Source organism: Colius striatus, chromosome 5, assembly GCF_028858725.1.
Source record: "Colius striatus isolate bColStr4 chromosome 5, bColStr4.1.hap1, whole genome shotgun sequence".
NCBI lineage: Eukaryota > Metazoa > Chordata > Aves > Coliiformes > Coliidae > Colius > Colius striatus.
This window is the reverse complement of record NC_084763.1, coordinates 452,839-464,888: the sequence shown is the minus strand read 5'-3', so window position 1 is coordinate 464,888 and position 12,050 is coordinate 452,839. Positions and strand designations below refer to the sequence as shown.

At 47.6% G+C, this 12,050-nt stretch overlaps 1 protein-coding gene across 4 annotated transcripts in view; it reads left to right on the top strand.

Annotated features, from left to right (window-relative positions):
• Positions 1–3,418: 3,418 nt before the first annotated feature.
• The window catches only part of TNS3 (tensin 3), a 196,302-nt gene continuing 187,670 nt past the window's right edge, over positions 3,419–12,050 (top strand). For 2 of the 4 annotated variants that reach the window (XM_061996994.1, XM_061996993.1), the window contains exon 1: positions 3,425–3,543. In XM_061996994.1, the coding sequence (XP_061852978.1) occupies positions 3,448–3,543 (96 nt within the window). In that variant the 5' untranslated portion in view covers positions 3,425–3,447. Of the gene's footprint in view, positions 3,544–12,050 lie in introns of all 4 variants that reach the window. The other 2 variants (XM_061996997.1, XM_061996995.1) reach the window with 2 other exon arrangements.

Here is a 12,050-nt window from a genome sequence, read left to right as displayed (position 1 = left end):
TGGTGACAGATGGCCCTGGTTGATTGAGAGGTTGATCTCCAGAGGTTCTTTTCAATCTCAGCCACGCTGGGATTGCATGGTAAGTTAGTATTTAATGATTATTACACTGAGTCTAGAATTCTTTCTGGAAATATTAACCCTGATAAAGCTGACTTTCCCTTGACCCTGCATGCTGACATACCTTCTCAGGAAACAGCAGTGTGCTGGGAAAACTAACAGCAGCGCTGCTCTTGCACGGTTGTCAGACTCAGGGCTTGTGACTGACACCAGTGCATCACTCATTCCAGCAGTGTCAGAGGCTCCAGGTCCTGCTCCTCGTAGCTGAGGTACATTCCACCTCCAGAAGAGAGTTCTTTGTTTCTTCAGTCTTTGGAACTGGACACTGCCTCTAAACTCCTTCCCTGAAGCACACGACAGTTTGTGCAGACCCTGGTTGCTGTGGAGTATCACAGAGAAGCACATTCCGTCTGATTCTCACACGGCTCTTAGGTTTTGCCATTTAAAGCCCTCTGCGCCAACTGCAGCGTGTCTCTGCTCTCACCAAGCAGTGTTGACTGAGCTCTGTTCAAAACCAGCATGGATCAATCTCTCCTATTTCATACTTATCTTTTGTCAGCCCAAGCAGAATGAGCTGGCCGACGTTTTCCTTCTAAAAACGTAAGATTTGTCATGTCCAGATAATCTGAGCAACCAGAAACAGCCTGTTAACACATACTGCTGAGGCTAATAGGAGTCTCTTGGCAGTCATACACTGGAACAACAAAACTCTTCAGCACAGAGGGAAGCTGAGCGTTTGAAGAGAAGGCGGAGAACTGCACGAGCCTGACAATATGTGCAGAATTTGGGAGCTGCTCCTGATCCCACTGCAACAATGCTTAAAGTTCCAAGAGCTTTTGAAAGAAGTTCAAATCACTTCTGTGCAGTCTGGGGTTTTTTTTCTGAAGGCGTTCCAGCACAGAAGCAGGGTCATGGAATGAGTATCTTTTTTGTGAAAATAATGCCACCGCAAGGAGAATGTTCCTCTTGCCTAACTGATCCCTCTCCCACCAAATAACTGTCCCTAACTTCACCAGTGACTTCAGGCTGTAGCATTTCCTAGAGGGTAAATGGCAGACCTGAGGTTTGCCTCGGGCTGAGACCTGTGTCTTAGCCACAGTTGGTTGGTTAGTTTGAAATCACGACACATCTGTGCTTTTTTTGTTACTTCTTTCCTCACACTCCTTGGTCCTCCCCAACCTCCCTCTGTTTTGGCTACTGACAAGGCTGAAACCCATCTAAAACAGTGGTGGAAGACACAGGAGTGAATAGTTAAGGAAACTGTTTCTTCCATTTCTGTTTACATAAATACCAATGGGTCATTAATGCCTGCCCACCCCTCCTAAAAATAACACCACTTTCTTTGGAAAGACACTCTTTTCATGGCAGGTACTGCACTGGTTCAGGGGTGGGGTAATGAGTTCCCTAAATTACCCATTAATGGAAGTTTGACATGCCAAGGACAGGGTCATGGCCTTGTGGAGCCCAAAGATAAAACTCCCTTCTAGCAGCAGGACTGTTTCCCCTTCTCATTTCTGATTTGACTTTGGTTTTGAGAAAACAAATAGTGGTGTTTGTTGAGTTTGGTGTTTTTAACAGCAGCACGAGCAGCAGAGCCGTGTGAGACACTGCCTTGGTTAGTTAAGCTTTGCAAACCTTTCTTCCACCTGTACCAAGTCATGTTTAGAAGATGTCGGTGCTTAAGTAGAGCCGAAGCACTAAAGCAGTGGAGGGGACTGACAGAGTGGTGAAGTCTTTCAGAAGGGGTTGGCATTTCCACGTTTATACCGTTTCACTTCTGCAGTTCAAGCCTCCCAATAGCCATTGCTACACTGCCAAATAACAACAGTGACTGAAGTTCTCTCCTTGTCCTGCCTTTGATTCATGGGGCAGTCAGCAAGAACCAGATGAACTCCCCTTGGAAACGGTGAGCCAGTGCAACTGACAGCTGGAGAGGTTGCTTTTGACTAGCTCATAAAAGTCACTTTCATGTACACGTTCCCATACTGTGGCTCCAGTCAGTTTGGGATATTTCAACTGCAGCTCATTAGTCATGATTTGTGACTTTTGAAGGAGAGCTTACATGACACTATCAGACTTTCAAGTTATCTAAGAACAGCTCTTCCTGTACAATGACCCTTTCTCCCTTAACCCAGTGCTCATCCTGCAGACACAACCCACTTGCGTGTTCGGGCTCTTTGAACGCAGGGTTCAGGCAGCAGAGGCGGGGGGAGGAACATGGGAGATGGACACAATGCAGATGAGCCCAACGTGGCCCCAATACGGGCTGCTGCGGAGACCCGAGCTCCTCCATGCCTGACATCTGCTCATTTCATGAAGCAGAATGACTTGAGCCCTTCCAAGTCAGTACCAAGTACTCCATTAGAACATCCAAAAGCTACAAATAATAATAATAGTGTTAGTTTTCATTTTAGCTGCACAAAAGACATTGCTTTGACCTAAATCATATCACTCAGAAATCCCTCATTTGTTTTGTTTCTTGAGGAAGAACAAAACTGATGACCCAGTCCCTCCAAATCTGTCTGAAGATGTGTCTGCAGGAAGGCTGAAATGGAAACATTTGGAAGCAGGTAATGAGCTCTGCGAGGTGCTGTTAGACCCCATCCCAGCACGACAGCCCCGTGCCTGGGACGTCTCAGGATGCATCAGTCAGGGAAGCACTGGTTTATCCCCGTGTCTGTCTGTTTGTTTGGGTTTTGGTTGGGTTTTTTTTGGCAGAGGAGGGAATCTGGAAACCCAAAGAGAATGTTTTTCGCCCAGGATCCCTTAATTACAGTAGCGAGTTACCCAGCGTCAGGCCCTGGGTCCCGCGGGTGGAGCAGCTGCGCGTTCCCTGAGGGGCGAAACGCGCAGCCCCAGCCCGGCTCCGAGCGCCCGGGTCAGCGCTGGCCGCTGCGGCGGAGCGCCCGCGTCCCAGCCCGGCTCCGCGGCCCGCGGCGGTTCTGTGGCTAGCCGGAGGGCAGTACCGCGTGTGCCCGGGCGGGCAGGTTGCTCGGGGGGCCCGCTGACAGCGGCGTTCGGGGTGGTTTGGGTGCCCACGCGAAGCAGCCGCCAGCTCGGCTCGGGGCGCGCTGTGCCCCCTGAGCAGCGGCTCCCGGCCGCTTGCACGGCTGCGGGCGGGCGCGCACCCGCGGGGCTCCCAGAGCCCTCCCACCAGCCGAGGCGAGGCCAAGTTTCCGCAGCGGGAGCCAGAGCGCTCGCACCGGCTCTCTGATTTGTCGTCCTGGCCCCGGAGGGGGCACGGAGCGGTCAGCCCGGCAGCCCGGTAACAAAAGGGGAAGCGCAGAGGGAAGGAGCTGAGGGAGCGGCGGCGGCGCAGGGGCGGGGGGCTGATGGCTGCCGGCGGCGGCTGAGCCGCGGGCGCAGGGCAGAGCCCCGGGGCAGCGCCCGATGGGCGGCCGGGCGAGCCTGGCGAGCCGCGGGAGGGAGCCGCGGGCCCAGCCTCGACGTCGCTCGGCGCAAGAAGAGGCCGAGACGATGAATCAGGTACGCGGGATGCGCTGCCCGGACTTCGCAGCGGGGCGGGGGGGGGGCGTTCGGCGCTCCTGGGACCGCGGCTGCCTCCGCCGGGCCCGGCGCAGGGCGGGCCGCGGGGAGGCGCCTCCGCCCGCCGCTGCAGGGTCGCGGCTCGGGGCTCGGCTCCGCTCGGAACTCGGGTCGGGGCTCGGAGTTCGGGACTCGGCTGCACTCGGGACTTGGGGCTCGGCTCCGCTCGGAACTCGGGCCGGGACTCGGGGCTCGGCTCCGCTCGGGACTCGGGCCGGGACTCGGGGCTCGGCTCCGCTCGGGGAATCGGGACTTGGCTCGGTTTGAGATGCGGGACTCGGTTGCGTTCGGGGCACGGCTCCGGCCGGGCTCGGTCCGGCAGCCTCCGTCGGCGGCACAAGTCAACAGCCCGCGCTGCGTCCCCGTGTGCGCGCACGTCGCGCCTCAGGGCAGTTTGTCCCCCCGGGGTCGCTGACGGGCACGGGGCTTCCATCGGCTTTCAGAGAGTTCAGTGTTCACAGCCGTTGCTCTCGGCGCTGGTTCGCGCTGGCTTCCCGGCGCGGACGAAGCCGGGGCAGCCGGCCGTGAGCAGCCGGTGGCCCCGGGGCCCGTGTGCCGAGCGGGCCTCTGGCCCTTTGAAGTCCCCTGCGCATCCTTCGCGGCTGCCGCTGAGAGCTCGGCTCAGCAGTGGAGTTCAGTTAATCTCCAGCATATGTTTCAGTGTTTGTCGGCGGGCTCGGGCTCGGCTGCCGTGTAGCGGTCTTCTCCTCCCCCTGCGTGCTCAAGCGAGCAACCTCTTTCATTCGAAATCCGTTCTGAAAACACACCGTTTCCGTTGGAACCTTTTAGGATTAGTTTTCCAGAAGATCATGAATAATAATACCACACAAGTGGTTAAGTGTGGATGTGTGCACTAAGTAACGCGTGTGGGTTGCAGGCTCCTCAGGCCGTCGCATGTGCGCGGTATCTGTGCAGCCATCTCCATCGCTCTCGTGTCTAACGTTTCAAGCCAAGCAGCTTCAAATAACCATTTTATTATAAAAAGCTGCCAAAGAAATACCCGAGTGTATGTTTTCCTGCCAGGATTGCTTTCCTCTGAGGTGTAAGATGGCCAGTGTTCAGTTCTAGACAAGTGACTCATTTAAAGGACCAAATTTTTTTGCCTTCTCAGGGCTAGAAAGAGCTTTATTCCATTTGAAAGCATATACAGTGATCTCCAGTGATCTCTTGCCAAAGAAACATTAGCCCGTGACCTTAGGCAGAGTATTAAACCCAAAAACCATAATGTTACAATAGAAACAGAAATTATTGTAACAAACTCTTTTTAAACAGGATTTGATAAATATCAGCTTTCAGGTAACTCTTAGCTCCAGCACCCTGAGTCCAATGAATCATGCCTTTAATTAGAGGGAAGACTGCTACCTGGTGATTACATCATGACTTGGTTGGCATCAGCACCCCAGTCCTGCTGGATGCTCTTGAAGCACGTTAAGAAAATACTCCCCACAGTGTCACTTTGGGAGCAAAAGCCACATGCAGCTCGCTTTTTCATGCCTTTTCATTTCTGTGTCACTAGGGCTTGGCCATAGGGTTACCCATCCCCAGCTCAAAGGCAGTGTCACTGCTGTGGTACTGATCACTGTGGCAGTTTTGCCCCACCACTCTTTGGTTTCTACTTTTCTTGTGGCTGTCTGAGGCTGCAGATTCAGAGTCTGCCTCTCAGAGGGCTCTCCAGCTAATTAGTGTTGCTAATATTGTTTAGGAGTAACTACTTTTCAGATAGATTTTACTTCCAAGTTTGTTTTTTGATTCTTCCTTTCCCTGTTAAGATATCCAGAAGGGTCAAGTGAACCTAAGCATTGGAGCAGGAGCAAGAGAATAAGATAAGTGACATTTGGCTCCCCTTTCAGTGGCAGAAGGGGCAGGGAGAGAGTAACACCGAGCAGCAAGATGAAGAAAACTGTTAGTTTCCTTAACACCTGTCTGTAGGGATGTAGCTGAGCTTCACCACCATTGTACAGAGTTCCGTGAGATGATTGGTCTGTGTTCTTCTCTTGTTAGATATTAGTGTAAATCAAGAGCTTCTTCAGTGGAGCCAGTTGCATTTCATCAGTTTCAAATTAGCATGAGTGATAGAGGAAGTTGAGGCAGTAATTCTCGAAATATTGGTTATGAAATGAATTCAAGTGATGGAGTAGTCTACAAAGCTGGCACAGGCTCCAAATTACGCTGCTGTTAGGGAACGGAAAACATGTGAGCAGGATGCATTAACAGCAGTAGCTTTATTTTATATCTGGAACATGGAAAAGGAGGCAACAAGCAAGGGCTTAAGATACAAGCTTTCTGTAGTGCTGAATTTCTATTGATCCTTCTCTTCCAGCAGGAAGAAATGTAATGGTACAATAGCCTGTCTGAATTTCCACCATCGGGTGGTCGAAATCATTGTAATGTTAGACATTCTGCCTCAGAATATGCCAGAAGGTCTCAACAGAGCTGCGAGGGGAAAATAGCATAAATGTGACTCTAGGAAGGTGCTGTAAAGACAGAGAGGGATAGTCTGCTTTGTGTTGCCAAGGGGAAGGGTAGGTCTTTCTGGTATGACTGCACTGGACAAGTCTGTCTCTCCTTCAGTCAGTGAAATGAAGCTAACTTCAAACTGGCCCTAATGCCCCAGGTTTGCAGTTAGGCTTTTTTGGTTAGGCCTGGTCCGTGGGTAGTGCCTCAGCCTCCTGTGAGGGGCTGCTGTGCCAGGGACTCTGGGCGTCCCTGCTCGTTCTGGGCTGGCGTCAGGACGGAGTGCAAGTGGCAGCTCTGGCGCCGTTTCTGTAGGCAATCCTTCCGGAGCAGACCCCCGTGTTACCTGGAGACTCATTGCTTTAATCTTTACTTTTTAACAACATCTTTAACTTTCTTTTTCTTTGTATATAATACTGCAAGGGAGGTCAGGCTCCCTGAACAATCTGTCGTACTAGAGGTCAGTCTTCTTGGAGGAGCCATTCTTGGTGGGTTTTTTTTTCCTTGGAAGTTGAGTGTGGGAAATAAGGACTTGTTTGTGTTCTAGTTTCTGATAACTTCAGTCGAAGGACTGAGTTTTTACAGCTTGTGACATCTTATGATAAAAACCACCTGTGTTTTGCGTCGCTGATACTCTCTCTTGAAAAAGGAAAAAGAAGCCTATGACTCCTGCTGTCCTAAACCAGCAAGCAAAGAAGCAATAGTGAAAAATGAAGTGCGGAGGAAAGGAAATCAAATAATTTTTCTCAGAGCTGCTCAGAAAATACATAAAAGACTTCAGGTTTCCTGATGCTCAGTGCAATGCTTTTCCACTGAAGCACATTGCCTTTTAGGTAATGAGTTGTCACTTGTGCAAAGCGAGGAAGAAGGATAGTCCTAATGGGTCTGTGTACTGTCTTCTCTGTACAGTAGGCTTCCATAGGGTATCTCAGTATCTCTGGATGCAAGTGCGCCAGTGTGAAGATTGTCTGTGTCAGAGAATAGTTACCAGTATCATTTGGGGTTGGACTTGACGATCTCTTAAAGGTCCCTTCCAACCCCTCCCATTCTTTGATCATACAGTCCATAATCTCCCTGCAGGAATATTCTGGCTTCTGCAACTGGTGACTTATTTGTACAGATGGAAAGAATAGGAAGAAAAATGGTTCTTCAAGGAAGAAAGATTTTTAAAGTGTTCTTGGATTGAATACTAGGCAAGTAGCAGCAGCGGCCCAAAATGTCCACAAGCTCAGAAGTCTTCAGCATCGTTTCCTTGCACAGTGTTATGCAACAGAAAAGTCAGAATAAATCAACAAGAAGCCATAAGTTTGGGGTTTGGTTTCTTTGCAGTGTCTGGTTCTCTGTGCAGACTCCAGGCCAAGAGGATGACAACTGTAGAGGACCCAGGCAGCAGGGCCATAATTTGTCAAATCCTATTCAAGAACGTGATGAACCTTGTGGACCAATCACCCTCTTGTTAATAAATGCGTTCTTTCCTAACAAATATGTTCTGGAGGAAAGTGGCATCATTTTTATTATGCCATATAGATGAGAAATCCCTTAGACTGCACATCTTGTTCCCACTCCATTACTGTTATTTAACCAGTCAAGTTAATTCATGAGAATCTTGGGGGAAGTGGAAGCTGCCCTAGTGCAGACTACCTAACAGTGTGCAGCTGGAGTTCTTTTCCAGGTCTTCAGCACAATATCTGCTTCCTGAAGTACAAGTTGTCCATCATATTTTTATTGCCCAAGGAAAGGTAAAAGCTTTTCAAAGAACCAGAGCAGCTAAAACTGCTTCAGTCGGTTAGGTTTCCAAGCAGGCTCAGACAGGCAGGGTACACTGGGACATAATGGCTGTTACTGGGAAGAGTTACAGCTCCACTTCAGTCTCCTGCCTTCTGTCTGACAGCTGTGGTATGTCCTGTGGGAAACGGGCTGGACAGTTTTATCTCCTTTTAATCCAGTGTTACAGTGGTTTTCAAGAAGAGAAGTATAAGGTGTTTTTATAGGAAAATAAATGTAGTTTCAAAACTTTACAAAAACCATTTCGTAGAGGAACTGATAAGCAAAGAAGGATTTAAAACACTTTTTCCCTCCAGAAGAATGTTAATAGTCAGAAAGAGAAGGTTCCCCAAATGGCTGGGTTACCGCCCTCGAGTGACTTCTGGCAAGATGAACAACTTTCCCATGGAACTCACAATAGAAAACAACATTTTTTAAAGTCTTGTGGGTTACTTTGAACATTGCTTTTTCTTTATAATTTCAGTTATTTCTTCGCACAAATGATGAATGTTAAATTGTATTTTTCTAAAAGAAAATTTTTGTTGTTGGTTTTGGTTTTTAACCTAAATGTGGAATTTTCCTGGATCTTGGACAACCTTTGGTTATCCAGAAGACTGATAGAATAAAAGTCTCAGAGAGCAGTGAGGGAGAAATTAATTCCTTGAATATAAGTGGGTACAATCTGCTTCAAATCTTGCTGGTAAAAAGCAAGGAGGTTAAAGTAAGTTTCAGTCACCCCTCTGTTTTGTAAAGCTGTTTCTTTGCACAGATGGTTCAGATCACAATCCTGTCACTGATACACACTGTTTAATCATCCAAACCAGTGATTAAATTATCATAATTGTTATTCAAAACATATGAGTTCTTGTATGACATGTGGAATGAAAGTCATGCTCCTCTTCCTATTTCTCCATCGTCCCAGCTGGTCCTTCCTCCTGACCTCAGGGCTGATGCAGATCTCTCCAATGGCAGTGAGAGCTCCTGCTGAGTTTAATAAGTGCTTGAGTTGCACTGGTGCCTGGGTATCCCTGGCATCTCTCATTGAGAAGTAAAACTTAACAGCAGCATTTCCCTTCCTCCTCTGTTTTCCTCTTCCTTCATGCTTGGGTGAGAGGTTGAGGAACCACCATGAGTCTGCCAGTAGAACATATGCTTGGCTCCAGCAGCAGGGTTCTTCACTGAACACAGCACTTCAGCGCTAAGCAGTTACAGCCTGTTCCCATACAGTAAAATACTCGTAGGCTCATGTGGTCTCTAGAAATTGAAAATGAATTTTAGACATGACAAGATATTTTACTGAATTGAAGTTCAGGAACGTTTCATCCCCTAGTGACTCCTGTATGTTGCTGGTCATGGTAAATTTCCCTCTCCTCCCCAAACATAACACATTATGCCCTCTTACATTTTTTCTCCAAAGAGATAACTACTCTGTGCTTCTTTTTGCTTTGTTGAATCTCTTTGGATGCCCTTACAAAGCCAGCTTTCTTGCCCACTGCCCTCCTTTTTCCCCCTCATGTGGGTACAGGGTGCTTGGGTATGAAACTCTTCCTGTGATGTATTGTGGTACAGATTTCCACTTGTTTAACCCTGAAATTTCCAACTTCAGGTATAATAGAGGCCTTGGTTTAAATATTTGCAGCTGCTGAATTTGGGTCTGATTTTTATGGCCCTTCTAAGCAACAGAACATTCAGTGCTGAGCCCAACTCTTCGTGGTTCTCTTAGAACATTACAAGAGACTACTTGTGCAACATAAAACACGTGAATAAGGTTTAAGGATCCTGATTCAGTCTCATACAAAGCTGGTACCAACAGCTCCTCAAAAACTCCAGGCAAATGAAGACACGTCTTACCCAGGAAATAATTTATACAGGATGCAGTGCTCTAAAATACAAATACCCTGCAGAAAATTAAACTTAGATTTCAGGGGGCTTTTTCATCTTAGGCATGAGGGGTAGTTAACAGTATTCTTCATGTTAACCTTCATGTGTATGGGCTGGGAGGAGCCTGGGCTGGAAAAGGTTGCTTTCTGTTAGAAGCCAGCTAATGGCTTGGAAGAACCTCAGAGCTTTAGAAGTTCAATTTGAAATCGGTTGCAAATACCTCTTCCTTCAAAATAAGTAGCATATCCAAAACAAAACTTGTCTGTCAAGTCTCACAAATTCTTTTTCAAATGAAGCAAATGGCAGCCTCAGGTGTCGCTTGCTACAAGTGTGGGGATTTTAAAGTCACCGCTTTCATTCCAGTTTTGCAGATTTTCCAGTTTCTCTGTCACAACACAGTATGAATGAAATAATTGGAATGGTGAGAAGATATGTCACCAAAAACCCCCTGGTAGCACAGCCTGGAACAGGTCTTGTTTCAGTTTACCAGTGCTTTAACCATCCGTCAGTACTTTCTACAGTAATGGGTTCCTGGCCCTTTGTTTCATGGACTCATTACAGTTGGAAAAACCTTTAAGAACACGGTCTTTGCAATTAAAACCGAATGCCTATGTACTGTGGATCTTCCCTTTCGGATTTGTGGCATAAGTAGCTGTTTCAGCTATCACAGGTGACGTAGATGTGGTATGTTTTAGAGAGACGGCTGTCAGTATTGTTTATCAGACCTGTTTCAGGTCTGGAGAGAAAAAACTGCAAAAAGCTTGAGCTAAGTGAAGTGAATAGGCACTGTCGTTCATTCCTGGCCTGTTTAATTTTGTAACACATACATAAAACTAAAGAAAGAAGCCTTTAGGGTTATGAAGTGAATTTTATCTCCAAGTCCCTACTTGTTATCAGCCATACAATACATTATCTTGTAAGTACTCTTATCAAAGCTCAAGAGCTTGCAGTGGTGAGGATGACCACTCCAAACCGTGATGGTCAGGGGGTGGTTCATCTGGGTATTTCTGACCTGGCTTTTGAAAACAGACTTCATTCCCAAGTTCCATGTGGTGACTAGTTTTGAGCATGCCTTGCTCCCTGACAGTGCTGCTGTTAATCCGCAGATTTGTCACTTGGTTTGTGGATCTCCTCGCTGGCCCTGGTCCAGCTGGTCATTGAAGTTACTCCCTCTCTGGGGAAGGGCCAACCCCGATTCCATCCCAGCCTCTTCCAGCTTCCAACCTCTGCCAGCTGGTAACATAAGAGTCCTCTCGAGGTGTCTTTACTGTTTTCTAAAAGCCTTTTGGACCCTGTGGGCTTCAAGAGAAGTTACTTGTGTCCCAGATCCCCTTCAAAGTCACCAAAGCTAGGACTTCTCTGTCACTTCTTGGACACTTAAGTTAAAGGTGCAATTAAGATTATCACTCCCTGGGCAGGAGCAAAAAAAAAAAAAAAGGTGTATTTTTACAAAGTACAGTAGATAGTCTGTATGTGATCATGTGAGAGTACGTGTGTGAATGTTCATGCTGGTTGTTATTCGTATCTGAAGTCACTTGTGAAGCCCAGGATGTGGCTGAAGTGGTGGTGTATTAGTTTTAAGGAATGCAGTAAAGCAGTCATGATCACGATGGATCTAGGGCACACGGCAGAGCTGTTCCCTTCCTTGGGTCATGATTTTTAACTGTTGTTTTGTACCTTTATATATGCTGCCTTACACGTGGTGTGAAGTCAGCCTTTTGTATTTTAAGGAGCTGTGGCACACGGAGCAAGATGTATCTTTTTGGTTGCTGTACAGATTTCAGGGTGAGGGGACCAGGTTGGTTTTATTTTGAGTGTGGGACTTGTAAGAGCTCTATCAAACTGCTGCTCCCTGTGCCCACAACTATCTGGCCTTGTCCCTCATGTACCGTCTGCACCGAGAAGACTGTCATCCCGGGCAGATGTCTGTGTGAGACAGACAGGAAGAAAACACGTGGAGAGAATTGAGGCCATAGGTGAAAACAATACATATTCTTTTCTTTCCGTTAATTGATGGAGAGCTGCTGGTGATGAATTGGAGCTTTGAGTTCCTAAGCCACTTGTTATTTATCAAAAACAGTTGTAAGGGGTGCTGTGATTTAATGTCAGCTATCGGCCAAGCACCATGCAGCCACTTGTGGGGAAAATGGTAAAATCAGGGGTAGTTTAATAACCAAAATGAAATTAAATATAATAATAGTAATGAAGATAACATAAGAAGGAGAAATAAAACCCAAAAAAGACAATTGCCCAGTGCAATTGCTCATCCCCCACTGACTGACGCCCAAGCAATGATCCACCCCTTCCCTCCAACTCTCCCCAGTATCTATACTGGGCACAATATCCTA